General features: G+C 37.1%; 1 protein-coding gene and 1 non-coding gene across 2 annotated transcripts in view; both read right to left on the minus strand.

Annotated features, from left to right (window-relative positions):
- Positions 1-19,554, minus strand: part of LOC121736524 — a 106,632-nt gene that overhangs the window by 11,234 nt on the left and 75,844 nt on the right. The window contains exon 4 of the mRNA XM_042127770.1: positions 5,900-5,993. Coding sequence (XP_041983704.1) covers positions 5,900-5,993 — 94 coding nt within the window. The remainder of the gene's footprint in view (positions 1-5,899; positions 5,994-19,554) is intronic.
- Positions 685-757, minus strand: Trnar-acg. Its single transcript has one exon. It is a non-coding gene; the product is annotated as a tRNA-Arg (tRNA).

A 19,554-nucleotide genomic window follows, 5' to 3' on the forward strand; every position in this document is an offset into this window, starting at 1 on the left:
CTGCCAGCCAAATTCTGCGACTCACAACTCACAAATTACGCTCGTTTGGCTTCACCCTAAATGTCTAAACACACTAGGCCGAAGTTACGCGGCGGAAATTCCGCATGATTACGCCCGCAATGTCAAACGCATACAATATAATACGGACGGAACGCGTTACGCGACGGAATAGTGAGTCATCGGTAATATAAAATACATTGCGATTTGCGGGCGTAATCATGCCGAATTTCCGCCGCGTAACTTCGGCCTAGTGTGTTTAGACGCAGTAACATCTATGAAAGCGTATGTCATGTGTTTGTTTTTTCCAATTCAGATACTTTCAGTCTTTGAGTCCAAGAGAAATAATTAATAACATTATGGTTTTTATCACGAAATAACATACCACTCGCGCTATAGTACGATTAACGAATTGCTAGTTTCTGTAGCAAAAAGTTTTTTAAAGTTTTATAATGTCTAGGTAGCAACAATAAGAAAATATCATGTTTATTAAAAAAAAAAAGGTTAAAATCGGTCCACCCGTTTAGATGCTAAGATGCCACAGACAGACAGACAGACAGACAGACACGTCAAACTTATAACACCCCTCTTTTTGGTCGAAGGTTAAAAAATAGAGCCTAATAATTACAGTTAAGTTATTAAGTACGAAAATTTTTTTTATCATGATTTATTAAAAAGTATTTTCATCGACCCTGCCAGGATTCGAACCTGGAATCTTCTGATCCGTAGTCAGACGCGTTATCCGTTGCGCCACAGGGCCACTGGACGATATGCCTAAATATACGAACTGATATAGTTTATAGGTATGTAGGTAAAAGCTTCGAGAGCTATTTTTGGATTTGTTTCATCAACATCAAGATATGTTTTTTTTTTCAATTACACGTGTTTCTTTATTATTATTTGTAAATTCTAAAAGGCTTCATAGCGGACCATTCATTTCCGGAACAATGATTTATTTTCTCACAATACGAAGAAAAAGAAATTATAAAATTGCAACGGAAGCTTAACTTAAGGCCACTTGCGCAGAACTCGGTTATGCTCCCTATGTTAAACTCCACCTCTGTGTAAAGTCTTTTAATAGGTTTGCCCAAAAATAGCGTTGATTTTCGAGTCACCTTTAGTCTTTACTCATTGCATTATACTTTTTATATTTTTAGCGCATTTTCTTAAAATTACCAAAAAGTAAAAACCGGCCAAGTGCGAGTTGGACTCGCCCATGAAGGGTTCCACAGCAGCAATATGATTTATTTCTATGAAATTAAAAGGTTTTTGATTTATTTTTATATTTCAGTTGATTTAATGAAAGTTAAATTAAGGTTTACCATTTATGACGTATAAAAAAAATACTACTTGTTAGATCTCGTTCAAACCAATGTTCGTTGGTAGTTTTTATAATAATGTACATCATATATTTTTTTACAATTATCATTCCCCTACTTTAGAAATTAGACCGCGAAGTAAACACATTTTACCAATTTGCAAGAGTCTCTCTCGCAAACTATTCAGGTTAGAAGAAAATGATATTAAAAACTTTAATATGACTTTTGAAGACCTATCCATAGATACCCCACACGCATAGGTTAAATGAAAAACAATTTTTTTTGTTTCGGTTGTACCTATGGGGACCCCTCAAATTTTTAATAATTTTTCCATTTTTGTATCAAAATCTTAATACGGTTCACAGACTACATCTACTTACCACGATTCAATAGTATAGCTCTTATAGTTTCGGAGAAAAGTGGCTGTGACATACGGACGGACAGACAGATATGACGAATCTATAAGGGTTCCGTTTTTTTGCTATTTGGCTACGGAACCCTAAAAACTGTCAAGTAGTAAGTACTGTCTTATTAGTAATTTTTTGGTAACAAAAGCTAAGCTACGAGTATGTCCATTCCCGTCTCTCAAAGTATATTTCATTATTTTTCAAATTCCATCTAAATTGGTTCAGCCGCTTAGGCGTTAAAAGATCAAAGTTATATAACAGTTAAACATACAGACACACTTTCGCCTTTATAATAATTATCTATTTTGGCACAGCCAAACTCAAAAATACTTACGTCAAACTTATATTTCTGTTGTTACTAGTAAGAAAGAGAGATAGATACATTTATATCATAAACTTATATATTATGTTTGTCTCAATCCCACTCTTTTATGTTATAAAAATGCTTTGTTCATGAAGCGTCTGAGTGTAGGTGAAAATTGTTCACGAATGAGTGCGTTTCAAAGACTTTTCCTGCAGGCTACACCACAGCTTTCCTGGTGTTTTTATACGTTTCCTTGTTCAGGATTCATACAGAAAATGATGCGATAAGCATTTAAATTACATAAACGTTATGAATGAATAAGTAACTCGGATATTGTCATTTCTATATTTACACAAAATTGTGTACCGAATACATGCATAAAGTATGCATGTATTCGGGTCACATTTTGTAGAATCGTGGAGAATTTTTTTGACACAGTTACTCTTCTTTAGTATTTATTATTCGTAGCCTAAATCGCTACAAGGGCGTCGCCAGGGGGGGGCAGGGAGGGGCAGCTGCCCCCCCCCTAGAGACTCTAAAAAACGTTGCCAAATATAATGCAAAAGCAACGACCACTATAATATTAAAATCTGGTAATAGATGTAAGGCTCGTAGTACAAGTGAAAAGTTTCATGTGCTGTCGACTTTACCTACAATTCATACCTACTTTTCTCATTTATAGAGAGTGAGTAAAGTATGAATTGTAGACTGTAGTAGGTAAAGTCAACTTGCCCCACCCTGCGCCATCGGCTGGCGACGCCCTTGAATCGCTAAACTGATTTTGCTGAATTTAAGAATGACCTTCCATCGATATGCTCTCAAGCTGTGTCCATTTTAATTATTTTAGCTCAGATAGAAAGACATGGGTAAAGGATCTTTTTTGATAGGGTAAAATATGCCGCGGGTTACATGGTTACTTTTGTTACACCCTATGTTATTACGTTAGGGTAACTAGAATGAGTGTTAATAAATAAAATCGTTTTGCTAACTGGATTACGTTTATTATGCAGGCGACCACTCGGGTTGCTGCACCAAGAACACTAATATTTTGCATGTTAGTTCACCACATGCATCGAACATCGATATAATATAACGACACATGATCACATCGATATACAATATATTGTGTCCCCACACTTTTATTCTCTAACAATATTCATGTATATCTATCTATCTTCTTATATTATATGTATAAGTAAAATTCTCGTGTCACAATGTTAGTTACCGGACTCCTCCGAAACTGATTTTTACCTATATGCATATTCAGTAGTCAGTCAGTCTGAGAATCAGCTACTGGCTACTTTTTATATTGATAAGTGCATTTGTTGAAAACATAATAGTAAATTATTACAACACGAGACTGACGGCGACCATTGTTTGTGCGACGGGATGGCGATGGACGTTGCCATAGTGACATACTTATTTAGTCACTTCAATAAAATAATATGGACGAAATATATATGGTAAAACAACAATTGCCGGGACAGCTAGTATAAGAAAAAATTGAAGTTTCAATTTTTTCCTAGTCTTGCTAAAACTTGAGAATGGTTGAACCGATTTGGCTAATTGTTTGAAATTATTTGAAATATTCGTAGAAGTCCAGGGAAGGTTAATATTAGGGAAGAAGTGATACGACTCTCATCGGGTAATCTAAAATTAAATACTACCTATATTACTAATACTACTAATTAAAGAGATAAACTTAGGCTTTATAAAAAGGCCGTCTAATTCGACTAAACCCTAAAATGTCTCGAATCAATATAGGTCAGCTTACAAAACGGGCTTAGATACAAAATAGGATTCCGTTCCACAAATAGATTATTCGAAGCGGGGCGGGGGCGCGTATCGGAATATGCCAGGGGTTCCCAAAGTGTGCGCCGCGGCGCCCTGGTGCGCTGTGGAATAGCAAGAGGGCCGCCGTGAATCGATCCTCCATCATTATCCGAAACCATACGTATTATAAGTAAAATACATTTTAAAATATTAATTATGTAAAGCAGATAGATGATTAAATATTTGTTATTTACCAATTACCTGCTTAACCTAACTATAATCCCTTAAGGCGTTTACGTTTTTCTAATAGCTAGGTAAAGTAAGGCGCCGTGACAAAATATTGTGACGTGTAACTGCGCCGCAGGCTGAAAAAGATTGGGAGCCCCTGGAATATACAATGTATATTATACAATACTCCGAACTCCGGGATGGAGCTTACTGAACATTGTTTTAGCGGAGATTTTAGTATTATCAATAAGATTTAACTGGCTATGGTTCAAAGGAAGCGGCTTATACTTATCTTTTTGACATTTAATTGTCCTCGTGGTTTGAAGTTGGACGATAGGCTAGTAATTGTATATCTAAACTAGCTATCCCGGCAAACGTTGTTTTGCCATATAAAGTATTTCCTCCGTATTATTTTAGTGTATGACTTAATAAGTATGTCACCATGGCAACGTGCATCGCTATCCCGTCGCACAAACAATAGGCGGTCAGTCTCGAGTTGTAATAATTTACTATTATTTATTCAACAAATGCACTTATCAATATGAAAAGTATCCAGTAGCCGATTCTCAGACTCACTGAATATGCATATAAAATTTGGTTAAAATCAGTAAAGCCGTTTCGGAGAAGTACGCGGCCTAACATTGTGACACGAGAATTTTATATATAAGATAAGTTATTGTTTTGCGAAAGTCTATGAGGATTAGATGGATGTACGTTTGTAACTTTTTTGTTAAAAAATTACTTAGTCGGTTATTAGTTTCGTCATTCAGTTTAACTTAATACCTTAAGGTTCCTTAAAATAATAATAATAATAATAATAATAATAATAATAAGTTTATTTCTCCCAAAAAATTACATATTATGCAATTTGTGGGAGACATGGAGCCCAAACTAAGCCAAGGCCTGTATATTGGTAAAATATAAGGTAGACAAACATAGACCACTGGTGGATTGGTTATAACGATGCGTTAACTCATTATAATGGATAGACTTCCATCTTCTTCCTTATATTGTCAGGTCAAAAATAGGTGCTCCTAAAATACCGCCACCAAAAAATGCACTTTTTGCGCATGTACAAGGTGTGACAAAACTAAGTATGGGCATCCTGTATGAAAGTATAGCTGTGAAAGTATAGCAGCGCTAAAAAGTACTAACTTTTTTTCACCTTTGTATGAAAAAGATAGTATTTCATACAAAGGTGAAAAAAAGTTAGTACTTTTTAGCCGTCGCGGGAGCGCTTCAACATACAAATCACAAAAAAATGCTCTTTCAGTGCTGCTACTTTCATAGTGAACTCTCTACAAGGAACACGTACTCACCCTAAAGTATCACTTATTTTTGTTACACCCTGTATAAGTGACACATACACACCCTTTTTTAACATGGGGAAATACTTTACGCATCCCCGGCATTTGGATTGGGGATATCGGCCGGGGTATGTGGGACTCCTGTCTACCCCCTAAAACCCCATGGTGTTCCATTCATCGCTTAAGGCAGAGTTGCCGGTACGATATAACCTACCGCAACGACACATACACACCCTAAAGTATTATCACTTAGTTTTGTTACACCTTTTATAGCATATTTTGTTTCTTTCATAGGTAAATAGGTTTATGTTAGCAGTAAGGGGTACCCAAATACCCCACCATCTTTAGTTTCTTTTAATGATAGCAATTATATGTTTATGTTAGCAGTAAGGGGTTTCGAAATACCCCACCATCTCTAGTTTCTTTCAATGATAGTAACTATGTTCATGTCAGCACTCAGCAGTACGGTAAAGGGTTCCTAAATACCCCGCCATTTCTAGTTTCTTTTAATGATAGTAACTATGTTTATGTCAGCAGTAAGGGGTTCCTGAATACCCCTCTCACCTCGTAGTCTGGCGTGCGCACGACGTTGGGGGGTGCTTTGGTGATGACGCGCCCGTACGCCTCGCGAGGCACTGACGGGTACTGATATCTGAACCTGCAACAATCACACACCTGTTAGCTATTGAACATAAACGCCCCCTATACAGGGAGACCAAAGGGCCGGTCTGACTAACTATAGAATGGTGCACACATGGGAATTTGCACAAAAGAAAGACTCCTTTTGTGTTAGGTTGCCCTAATTAGTCAGCCAGACTGGATTCGATCTACGACCTTCTTCCTTTTATGGAAACGGCAGTTATTAGAAACGATTTGGACGCATTATAAAAGTTATTTTGGTCCTCGATCTATATTGATATTTTTCATCATCAATGAATCCGTAATTACCTAAAAAAGGAAGGTGCTTTCAATCTAATATATAAAATTCTCGTGTCACAGTTTTCGTTGCCATACTCCTCCGAAACGGCTTGACCGATTTTGATGAAATTTTGTGAGCATATTGAGTAGGTCTGAGAATCGGCCAACATCTATTTTTCATACCAAAAAAATATATATGACAAAACAACGTTTGCCGGGACAGCTAGTATTAAATAATGATATAAGAAATAACAAAGCAACAACAATCCATACTAATATTATAAATGCGAAAGTGTGTCTGTCTGTCTGTCCGTCTGTTACCTCTTCACGCTCGAACCGCTGAACCGATTTTGCTGAAATTTGGCATGGAGATACTTTGAGTCCCGGGAAAGAACATAGAATAGTTTTTATCCCGAAAAAATGTACGGTTCCCGCGCATTAAACGAATTTTGGCGCAACGGAGTTGCGGACGTATTCTAGTCTGAATATAAGTCGTAAAAGTTTAAAATATCCATCTCAAACTTTGATACTAAAATAACTACACAATTACAGGTCTTGAAAGGTCCTATGTTGAAGTTGTCCTGAGAATATGGCGATACCCCATACACTTGACATTCAGCCCACGACCCACGAGATCCCTTTAAGATTACTTCATATTTATATACGGGGAAATCATTTTCCCGTTTATGTTACATTTTTTATACTATTTGGGTCATAAAATATGAGTTAAATTATTTATGTATGATCTCTTAAATAATATAGGGTTCACCACGGGTTCACCGTCAGTGTAGCAGGCAAAATGTATGTTTCCAGCCGTAGTTAGAGGGTCTAATATTGGGCGTTTTCTTTGAAAATGGACGATATTTAGCAACTGGGGTAGACTCGTCTTTAAAGACCTATATTTTCTATTTTAACTGTTACACCTTTTTTTAAATCATTTCATATGTCTGTAAAGATATACAAAACTTGTTATAAATGACAAAAACTGATTCCGTGTTCACAATTCAATTTTATTAGACTTTTCAATAATAGCGCAACTGTTTGAATACGTGCGCCTTCAAATTTCTGCTGACTTGGCGCAGATGGTTGTTCAAAAATTTTTTTTCTAATGAAGCAATTTACAAAAGGCGTGGGTTATCTAGTTAATAATGGCCCTATACATGGTATAAGTTATACGCTTGTAAGACACGCACAAGTATGTTAGGCCGAGAACTTTTCAAAGCCCTCGTGAGCAGCGTTGAAAGATTTTCTTTCGACTTCTATGTTCTTAAGAGGAGTTCACACCGCCCTTTTTCCATACAAACGTTGTCCCCTGTTTCCTCCCTGGATAATGCTAGTAGAGTTATAATTTTTTTCCTGAATATCTACGATCACTAATACAATGTCCCTATGTTTTCTTTTTTTTTTTTCATAATTTAATTATTAAATAAGATATGAACGTTCAAAAACTCAAAAAAATGGCCAGATTTTCCGCTGTTTTCAAACGTCCTGAAAACAGATTTGGCTAGATTATACAAAAAAAGCAAAACAAAGGAACACAGCTCAAGCCTTTTTTTAATTTTTAATGAAAAAATTACTTAAATCGGTTAAGTTTTGGAGAAGGAATAAGGGGACAACGAATCGTTGATTTTCTGGATTTTATGCAGTTGTCTCTATCGCGTTCTGCGGTATAGACTTGAGGTAAGGGAGACAGCTATAGATATTACACGTACTTTTTTCATTTCTCTAGCCCCTGGTGTATCCTCTTAAGAAAGGCCCCAACTTTACGCTTACGAGTTTGCCCATATTATATTTCTAAAAAAAATCCTTTCAGCGCTGCGCGTTGTGTTTACACTGCGCCGTGCTACATTGAGAGAGTATATTATGATTTAATATCTCTCCCTCCTTTCTCCTTTCCCGCATCTTTAGAATTTTCGATCAGTCTCCTAATGCGAGTTTAACATTTTATCTCTTCCTAGTCGTATCCTCATGGCTGAGGGACGTGACCACCAAAATTTGCTTTCTGGGATAGGGCTCTCCACTGGTCTCTATTTTTGGCCTGATGATATGCCTCCTGGAACGTGCAGTCAGCAGCCTTGACAATCGCGTCTGTCCATCGTGTAGCCACTCTGCCTCTGCCTCTTTTCCCCTCTAATTGCCCAGCTAGTATGAGACTCTCAAGATTATTAGGCTCCCGGCGGGCTATGTGGCCAAAAAAGGCAAGTGATCGTTGTAGACAAAGCGTGGACAGGCGGGTGGTAATTTTGAGTTGCTGAAGTATAGACGTGTTGGTCCGGTGTGCGGTCCAAGGGATGCCGAGCAATTTACGCCAGCACCACATTTCAAAAGCGTCAATCTTAGCTCGAGTACGTGCTTTTAGTGTCCATGTCTCGGAGGCATATAAAAATATTGAAAAGATTAGGGAACGCATTAGTGTTATTTTTGTGCTACGATAGATGCTCTTATTCTTCCATATCTTTTCTAAGCGCCCAACCGCAGATTAAGCCATCTGAGCCCGTCGGACAACCTCCCTCTCGCAGTTACCATTGTTGCTAATCAACGATCCCAGGTAGACAAACTCCTCTACGGGTTGGAGATCTTGTAGTAAGGATGTCTTATGACATGACAATTTAACATTTTATACCCATCCGGAAAAAATGCATAACCACCGCTAAGTTTTCACTTAAAAAATGTTGGAAATACTAATAATTTAAATACAATTGAACAAAATATATAGTAAAGCTTGGATGCAAATAACAATTGAAGACGTGATTGGAAAAACCAGGTAAGTAACAGTAAAAAAAATGCAATTTTTGGGGGCATAAAGCTACGCATAAAGGCATAAAAAATACATAAAATTATTAATTTTCCGGCTTAGGGCCGGATTAGCCTTTAGATTTTATATTAGATGGATGATAGAGTTGGTAAGTTACAAGGTTCAAATAATTATAAGAAAAAAAGTTATTGTCCAGATAAATGTTAGTTATTTGGTTCTTCCACTCACGTCTTCAATTATTAATGATTATGATGTTGCTTTTATTCAATGAAGCCATTGATAAATACCACTACCCCATACAAACACACAAAAAACTTAACCCTTAACGTGCATCCCGTCAAAAAATATAAACACGTTTAAGTAAATAATAATAAATAATAAATAAAAATTGTTTTATTTCTGAATAAATTTGAATCAAATATTTTCAGAATGTTGAACTACATGTTGCCTACCACCGGTTCGGGAACTAACCCGGCGAGAAGAACCGGCGTAAGAAACTCGCACGGGGCCACTTTTTAGTAAAAAAGTGGAAAATTTGTCTTTTAAAAAAATAAAATTTACACAGTCAAGATTAAAACGCTACTTTTTAGCTTTGTCTTGAGTGACTTCCTTATATGTGTTCATTTCATATATGTATACATTTTTTCCTTTATATTATTAAGACTTTTTTTCTCACCAATGTACATCTGTCTTCACATTATTCTTCTGTTTTTGTTATATTTGTTTATATTTTATTGTATACATATTATATTTATTTGTAGATTGTTAGTAATTAATAATTATATTAGTATGTATCATGTGTATATTTTATAGTATCAGTAGGTATAATATCGAATTTTGCGTATTTATGTAAGTATTTATTATTAGTATTATTTTATCTATATTTTAACTTAGTTTTAGCTTGTTAGTGTTTAAGTTAGCATAAGCTTATGTTTTTTTTTCTTCTCTTTTACCATTTTTTTTGTGTCGCTTTGTGTACATGGCCCATCTATGACAAATACATCCACTATTTATAAGGTTTGCTGGAAGAGATCTCTTAAAGAGATAAGTACGCCGTTGCATTATTATAACTTTTAAATGTATCATTGTAACTCTGTGCATAAAGAATAAATAAATAAAATAAATAAACACGATTCACGAAAAATGCCCCTTCTGGGGCAAACTCGATTTTTCGATACGATATTCATTAGTCGTCCGCTGATTACCACGTAATTAGTCCGCAGCAATGGCTTTCACGTGTCATTAGCGACACAAAGGCCCCAACGAGGCCCCTCAAACAAGGCCCCGCAACCTGGGCCCCGCCTACACCCGAATTTACATACCAAAACCCTGCAATGACCGTACGGTACATATACCAACGGTATTCACAGGTAGACGGTTTCATGAAATATTTCATGACATACATTTAATCATGTTGTCGCTAGCGCCAATCGGGATGAAAGTTAACCCTGGGTTTAATAATATATTAGGGTCTGCATATTACGTTACAGCTTTAGGGGAAGGTGGTTACTATTGAAATGTTGAAGATTAAATTATTGTTTAAAGTTTTATATTTATAAGTTTCAGGCTGATGTTATTTTTTTCGTAGCTTCAGTTTTAGGAAGTGTTCGTAATTTGTCTAGCATAAGGAAAAATCATACAAAAAGTCGGTCAAAAATAATATTATGAAATTCCAATCACGTCGGACTATAATCGGTCCTACAAAATTGTTTTTTTTCTTACCTTCATTAACTTTTTTCTCCCATGGCTTAGAGATTTTATGCCATACAATTAAATGTTCAGCTTTTCAAGCCCTTTAACTTGATATAATTATAATATGTCTGGATGTGCTACAGCTTGAGTAGGGGTTCCATACAAAAATACCTTTGTTCTTTGGGCGTGAAGAGTTAACAGACGTACTTTCGCATTAATAATACAGTAGAGACTCGATAGTAACCACTGCCAATCCGAATACCTCTATAATTCGAACGACCTCCCATCCAATCCACGACGCGCGGCAGCCGCGCCGCCGCGCGCCGCATTCTAGTGCCGAGTGAGGGTTAATTCAGACCACAACGCGACGCGTAGCTGCATTTCTAAATTAATATGAATTTGACAGATTCGCAAGACGTCGCGCGGCGCGGCATAAATTTGTGTGGATTGGACAGATTTCAATTGCGTGAGACGTCTTGCGAATCTGTCAAATTCATATAAATTAAGGGTCAATTCAGACAGCAACGCGACGCGTAGATGCATTTCTAAATTTGTATGGATTTGACAGATTCGCAAGACGTCGCGCGGCGCGGCATAAAGTGTGGATTTGACAGATTTCAATTGCGTGAGACGTCTTGCGAATCTGTCAAATTCATATAAATTAAGGGTCAATTCAGACAGCAACGCGACGCGTAGATGCATTTCTAAATTTGTATGGATTTGACAGATTCGCAAGACGTCTGACTCAATTGAAATCTGTCAAATCCATACAAATTTAGAAATGCATCTACGCGTCGCGTTGCGGTCTGAATCAACCTTACGACGTCTAAAAGTACTACGCGTATTGTTTTTCACCGCCCCACGCGCTATTCCGCCATTTTGTTATAGGTATTAGGTACATATCTTTGTACTTACTGTATTTGTGTTTTTTATCATGGCTTCAACATCCAAAAAATGCCTTTAAAAATGTCCACATACTATAATCCGAACGCTGCGTACATCCGAATAGGTTATACAGTGTGTAAAAAAAATAAGTGATAATACTTTAGGGTGGGTATGTGTTCCTTGTAGAGAGTTCACTGTGAAAGTAGCAGCTCTGAAAGACGAAATTTTTTTTCACTTTTGTATGGGCAAGGACCCGAGCGTCACGAGTTTCCCCATACAAAAGTGAAAAAAAATTTGGTCTTTCAGCGCTGCTATTTTCACAGTGAACTCTCTACAAGGAACACGTACACACCCTAAAGTATTATCACTTATTTTCGTTACACCCTGTATATTTTGGGTGTTCGGAGTATCGAGGTCCTACTAAGTATAATATAGAATGGATAGTGATGATGATGATAATGGACATAATAAAAGCCTAGTTAAAGTTGTACTGCGTGGGTGACGTTCTGATCAATTGCACGTATTCCAACCCAGCGGTCCATGTAAACGTGATTTGAATTGCTCACTTTTATCTGCCCTTTTTCTTATTTATAGTAAATCGCAAGTAGTTCATAATAGATGTAACTTGTAAGTACGGATCCTATTTTAGAATAAGATAAATTATACTAAAATACTAAGGTTTTATTGGTATAGCAATAATTTGAGCCATGAAAAAGAGAAGAGGGTAGTTTTTTGAACTAGAGGGAGGAAAGAGTATAGATGCTGGCGGGAAAGATTCCGAATTATTCCCGTCGAATACTTCGGAAATATTCCGAAATATTCCGAAACTTTGGGAATATTTCAACTGTCAAAAAAAAACGAGGAAAATTGCGCTTGGAAGCTGTAAACTATTTATCTTTTATCTTTTAGTTGTGTATCTAAGAATATGTGATGCCGGTTACTAACATTATTAGCCAAGCGGCGAGAAACGGCTTTTTTGGCTTATTATCATTACTAGCGATAAATAGCGGCTGGTAACGGCTTGTTACTTTTCTTTGATATCCTAATCATATGAGTTCGTTTATTTTTTATGGTTTTTATTCTGATTTACTTACAATAGGATATATTAGTATGGATAGTATGGATATAAGTAAGTAATAAGTAGGTAAGTATAGATTAATCAATCCCATTGGCCATTACTAATTTATAATAAAACTAGATGACGCCCGCAACTCCGTTGCGCCAAAATTCGTTTATCGCGCCGGAACCGTACATTTTTCCGGGATAAAAACTATCCTATGTCCTTTCTCGGAACTCAAAGTATTTCCATATCAATTTTCAGCAAAATCGGTTCAGCGGTTCGAGCGTGAAGAGGTAACAGACAGACAGGCAAACAGACGCACTTTCGCATTTATAATATTAAACCTAGAAGTAGGTATAGATAAACAATTTATATTTTACTTACGTAATGTGCCACTGAACAAATAATTCACTCAACCACCACAAACCACAAACAAACACGTATATTTCTATTGAATTATTCCGGCGAAATATTCGACGGAAACATTCGATTGCGGGGTACGAATCTTTCCGCGGGGTGAGGGAAAACTTCTCCGGGGAGCATCTCCCTTCGGCGCCGCCGTCGCCCGCTCACACGACTCGCTCGCCCTTACGAGCGGGGGACGACGGTGCGGAAGGGAGATGCTCCCCGGAGAAGTTTTCCCTCACCCCGCGGAAAGATTCGTACCCCGCAATCGAATGTTTCCGTCGAATATTTCGCCGTGGCAGTCGGCGCGTGCGAAGCGGTGATAGCGGCCGGCGGGCGACGCTCTATGCGCGGCGGCGATCGATGATTGATGCAAAATACGATTTTCAGCATAAATAAAAATTCATATTACTTTTTTTTTATTAAATTCATTTTGAATAATTCAAATTTAAAGAAACTTTCCCAGAAGTATTCCGGAATTATTCGGAATTTTTCAGAAGTTTTGCAACTATAGAAAGAGGTACATACAAAGCGCGCAAATGCTATTTGGTGTAATTTAAAGAAATATAAAAAAAAAACTACATTTAAATAAAATTGGATTAAATTGAAATCTCGATTAAAGTGGGTTAATAAAGATTAAGTTTAGATATTTTAACGTTTTAACTCAAGCAAACTTCCACGGATAATGACGCAGACCATTTGAAAGTGCAAACTATCAGTTCTGGGAGTTGGCAAGAGGCGTTCAGCAATAATTGCTCTCGAATATCATTTAAGTATCCTCATTAGCGCTACAGCACTTTTAGCTTGTTACTTTTGACAATCTTGCCAGGTTTCATAATGACAAGAAACGCTGATGGCTACTAATGACTTCGTTTTTTTTATGAAATAAGGGGGCAAACGAGTAAACGGGTCGCCTGATGGAAAGCAACTTCCGTCGCCTATGGACACTCGCAGCATCAGAAGATGCAGGTGCGTTGCCGGCCTTTTAAGAGGGAATAAGGTAAAAGAGGAGGGTAGGGAAGGGAATAGGGGAGGGTAGGGAAGGGAATAGGGGAGGGTAGGGAAGGAAATAGGAGAGGGTAGGGAAGGGAAAAGGGTAGGGGATTGGGCCTCCGGTAAACTCACTTTCTCGGCGAAACACAGCGCAAGCACTGTTTCACGCTGGTTTTCTGTGAGCCCGTGGTATTTCTCCGGTCGAGCCGGTCCATTCGTGCCGAAGCATGGCTCTGCCACGTCAAACGTCGTACAAAAGAAAATAACACGGCAACCGTGCATTCTGCCGAAAAGAGTAGCTCTTTCTACTAGTGAATCCTTTACTTTATAGGTCATTTGTATGACAAAATGTCGAATGCTAGAAAACATTTTAAATCTAAGTTAAAATGGTGCCAAAATAGGCAAGACCAATTTAAAATAGATAAGAAAAATTTTAAAAGCTTTTGGAATAAGACCAACCAATTGAACGGCAGGCCCAGCCTTCCGAAGACTGTAAACGGCGTCTCTGACCACCAGGGGATTGCTAACATATTTAAAGATAAGTTTACCGTGGTCTCGCCATTGGCTTCGTCATACCAATCTAGCGGATATGTCAAGGCTGCCGTGGCTAAATTTAATCATAAAATACCGGCTAAATATATAACGGAAATTATTAGCAAAATGCATCGTGGCAAGTCACCGGGCCACGACAGTCTTTCCATTGAACACTTTAGGTATGCGGGCGTACACCTTCCCCGAGTACTCTCGCTGTTCTTCAGCCTATGCCTAAGTCATTCTTATCTACCTGAGGCGCTTATGGCAACAATAGTAGTGCCTGTTGTCAAAAATAAAACCGGGGATGCGTCTGACACGAGTAACTATCGGCCCATCTCACTTGCCACCACGGCTGCTAAAATATTTTACAGTGTGTTGCTAGGTACCCACCCTGACTAAATTTGTTTCAATCCACGATGCACAGTTTGGATTTAGAGAAGGTGTGTCAACAGAGAGTGCTATTTTAACTCTCAAACACACTGTCAAATATTATACGATGAGAAGGACGTCGGTATATGCCTGCTTCCTTGACTTGTCCCGGGCGTTCGACCTGGTCGTATACGATATTCTCTGGGACAAGTTGAGGAGAGAGGGTGTTCCGGAGGAGTACATCTCACTCCTTAGGTACTGGTACCTAAACCAGAAAAATCAGGTGCGGTGGGCAGGTGCTCTGTCTGATATCTACAGACTGAACTGCGGCTTGAGACAGGGTGGACGTACGGACGTTTTTTTTTTATTTATTTATTATTATATATATCTGCGCCAAATTCCATTAAAATTGGACCAGCTGTTCTCGCGTGATAAGGGAAATAGGAATTCATTTTGATAAAGCTTGCTTACACGGGGCTATTAATTATCTTCTACGCCGCGGCGTTTCAATTTTTTTGGGAGAGGCGTTTCAATTTTTCTCATCAATCGCCAAGCGGCAGCCGGCTACCGCACAACAATTGAAAATCTGTTGCGTCTGCGATACCCACGATGGAGGTGTTAAATCTTAAATTCGCGTAACTGAGTGCTTAGTCAAAATGCAATGCACTTAGGGCGATTTCACCATTCACACTTAAAACTTCGTTTTACAAAACTTAGTTCAGCTCATTCATGGACGCGTTCATGCGGCGACGTAAATCTGTTTTTCTTCGCGATGAAGAAATCTAAGTTTATGTGACGTCATGCAATGATTTGACATGTTTTCATAATTTTAGAGCCTTGTCACGTTAATTTAACAACAAAATCGCAAGAAATGATACTTAAACTAAGCAAACGCATCCGTCAAAACTGTCTCGACTCTCAACAAAAATCTTGACATTTCTTTCGTCTATGTTTTTGCTCTGTCATAACACTACGTTGACAGGACTTAATAGGTTTTATGTAGTTAAACTTAAACATTGGGCGTTTAGTAGATAAACTCGGTTTTGCTTGGAATAATATGTTTTTACGTTTAAAACTGGTTTAGTGTGTACTAAACGCGTTCAATTTCTTTGGTAAAATCACGCCTTTAGTCAAATCCCTAAAATTTTTTTTACATTTAAGTTAGCTATCGATACTGGCGATGCATTTTAACTAAAGTCATGCGACTTTGACATTTTTTACCCGTCTCAATAAAGTGAAACGCTGCAAAAGAAGTTAATCTTAAAATGATAATTAAATACTCACTAGCTTTGCTCGGTATTCGATAAAACACTAATAAAATGACATTTTCTAAAAATGACTCTTAGCTAGATCGATTTATCGCCCCCGAAACCCCCTATATACTAAATTTCATGGAAATCGTTGAAGCTGATTCCGAGATTCCAATTATATATACATATACAAGAATTGCTCGTTAAAGATATAAGATTTTATTAAACGCGATCTGAGCAAGAATTTTTCTTTGCAGGATCCTATTAATTTAATCTCTGTTATCTTAATGAACGTGAGCCCGAAATAAAAATTGCGGATAAAACTCTGTTCTTAATAATTTCAGCATCTTTCTCGATATGATAATGGCAACAGGTAAGGTTTTTACTTTAAAAACAAAAATAATTTAAAACTTGAAAAAATATCATCACATTTTGGCGTCTTGCTTTGGTACAAAACTCGGCTCTCTTTTCTTTTCCCTTTGAGAGTTATTTTTCATTTGACGCGAGCTAGCAAATGAAAAAAATTATAATTTTTTAACCATACAGTTTACCAAAAGCGTCCACACTGCCACTAAATAAGTTTTAACTTAATTGTAGCTGAGTTTCAGTTTATATTGACTAACTGTATAATAATCTAAACTTCTATACAAAACAAGTCCCAGCATTGATTTATTTCCCAGAATACTGGCTTCATCGGTTACTCGTATGTCGTATTACCAATAGACGATATTTGCGTAATGATTCTATTAATTCTGTTTCAAAGGCTATTAGCCAATGATATTATATTACTAAAACATCAATGCTATTAGCAATACCATTAATGCAATATGAATATGTTATATTGCAAAATTACTAATATATTATCTAGGATCAAGCATATAGTGTAGAGCTTTACAAGAGATGTAATGGGTTCTATCTACATAATATTCTAAGTGATTAAGGCAGCGATGTTAGTGAATTCTGCAAATGAAACACTTTACGAAACTCTGTTAAAGGCCATCCCCTGAGCAAATGACCTTGACCATACATTTGCCGCGTTGCCGAGATCGCACCAAAATTCTATTTTTTTACTTATCTTAGTTCAAAATACCTAAAAAAATTCAAACGGCAAATATGTAGTTAATGAATTTGTCGATCTATTGGCGTGTGTTTCAAATAAACGTAATTTGTAAATACTAGGGAGATACTGAATGTATGCTTGAATTTAAATAAATTGGTATTACTTTGGAAGTTTATATCATGAGTATAATAAACAAAAATAAGAAATTTATAAAGGAGAAAAGAATGTTCATATGCTGAAAGTATATTGCTGTATTTTTATTATAATTTTGTAGCTTTCAAATTATGAGTAAATAATACTTTAAAAACGATAAATTACGGCATCTCCGTAGGGGGAGCGTCTTAAGGGATAAGTGTATACTCTAAAGTTTGTAATATAATCACTTTGTTTTATTACATTGGCGTTTAGTGGAGTTGAGTATGCAAAATATAAGGGCTGCATTCTGTGAATGGGGTTGAACTCAGGAAAGATAATATGATTCTGAAATCTGAATGTTGCCAGGAGTCTTATTGGTCCATTTTTAGGATTACGTACCTAAAAGGTAAACACGGGACCCGATTACTAAGACTTCGCCGTCTGTCCGTCTGTCTGCCAGGCTTTTGCTCTATAACAGTCCGACTCGCACTTGGTCGATATTTTACTGTATTATTTTGTACAAAATATAATAATATGCAGTTCTCATATTTTGCATACTCCACTCTACTCAGCACCCAATCTAACATCCTGTGTAACAACAATAATTATTATTATTGATTGTTTTAAAGGGCTGTAGTGGGTACGTTAAATGCCCTTTTGATTTTACGCACCGCGGACGTTTTGTGCGGTTCAGAATAGTCTTATGTAGACGTCGTGATGTCGTCTAACGTGCACGTTAAAAATAAAACGTCGACGGAAATTTAAAAGCGTCTACATATATTTCCATACATTTTACTTCCCTATGTTATCGTTTTACCGCGGAAGTCCACGATATTACCGCCACGTCCAAAATTATAAAAGCGCATAAACAATAAACGCTTTACATTGTATAGGCATGATTGATCATGATAACTAAATAATGCACTCACGGCAGGTAAATGGACCGACTAATTGTATTATGTTGTCGTTACATGTACATGACCTATCGATCACACTTTGACCTTCACCTTAAAGGACGTATTTCGGATGAATAGATTGAATATGATGCTTTTAGTGTAATTAAATGATACGTATATGTATTTAATAAGGTTATGCCCTTGTTAGGCTGTGAACCGTAATATTTTGGGCTCTCAGAAACAGAATATAATGAATGTTTTATCTGGTATGTTGACAAAAATCATAGATCGCTCCACCTATTTCAATGAAAAAATCAAACATCGTCCTTCTCTCTCCGCACTCACGCCCGTCTTTCATATGCCAGGTGAAACGGACGACGCGGAATCATCGCCAAGTTAGTTTTACTTGAATAAAAGACGAACTGTAATTATTATGCAAAAAAGTATTTTGAGCAAAAGATTTTATCAATGCCTTTTTAGATTTAAAAAAAATAATAAAGAAAAGACTGCTAACTTCGAAGATCCGAGCAAAAATGTGTCTAAAATAAGGTTTTTTGCAAAAAAGGAACTATGGAGCATTTTTTCAGTAATCTTGTTTTCGTCTTGAGCATTTAATCTTCATGAACTGAAGTTACCTGTGTAAAAAACAGTTTTCTAGACCTTACAGATTTTGAGATCTAGGTTTAAGTATGTAGTCAAGTTAGGGTCAGGTGCACTCTTAAACATTTTATAAATAAACACATAGGGTGTGCACGCGTTTAATTCCTTTAATTTAAAAATCCATAAATTTATGATAAAGTTCCCACTAAACCGAAAACACGAATTAACAAACCGACAAACAAACATTTCGCAATTAATCACAGGGTAGACTGTTGACATAGTAATATATTTGTGACGTCACATTACTCGTACGCGATATCACAGAATATGCGATATAATACAGCGAGGCGTGGGCTGTGAGCCCAGATCGAGTGGGCGTGACGGGAATAAAAAAAGAAATAGCTTTTATACGGCCTATACTAAGGGAACGTAGACGTACTACCTGACTTCTTTGCTATTTGTTTTTCGTTATAGTATCCGTAGTGTTATAGATGCTAAAGCATTCTCAACCTGCGGCCCGTGGGCCGCATATTGCCCGCCGCGCGCCGGGATTTTATCAGTAGCAAGCGAGAAGTTAAACCATTTTGAGTATTTCACGCTCACTGGCAAAATAATGCAGTCGTCGTGAAGGTAAAATACAAAAGTTGAGTACTTCACGTTTAACCTG

The sequence above is a fragment of the Aricia agestis genome, chromosome 19, assembly GCF_905147365.1.
Source record: "Aricia agestis chromosome 19, ilAriAges1.1, whole genome shotgun sequence".
Taxonomy (NCBI): Eukaryota; Metazoa; Arthropoda; class Insecta; order Lepidoptera; family Lycaenidae; genus Aricia; species Aricia agestis.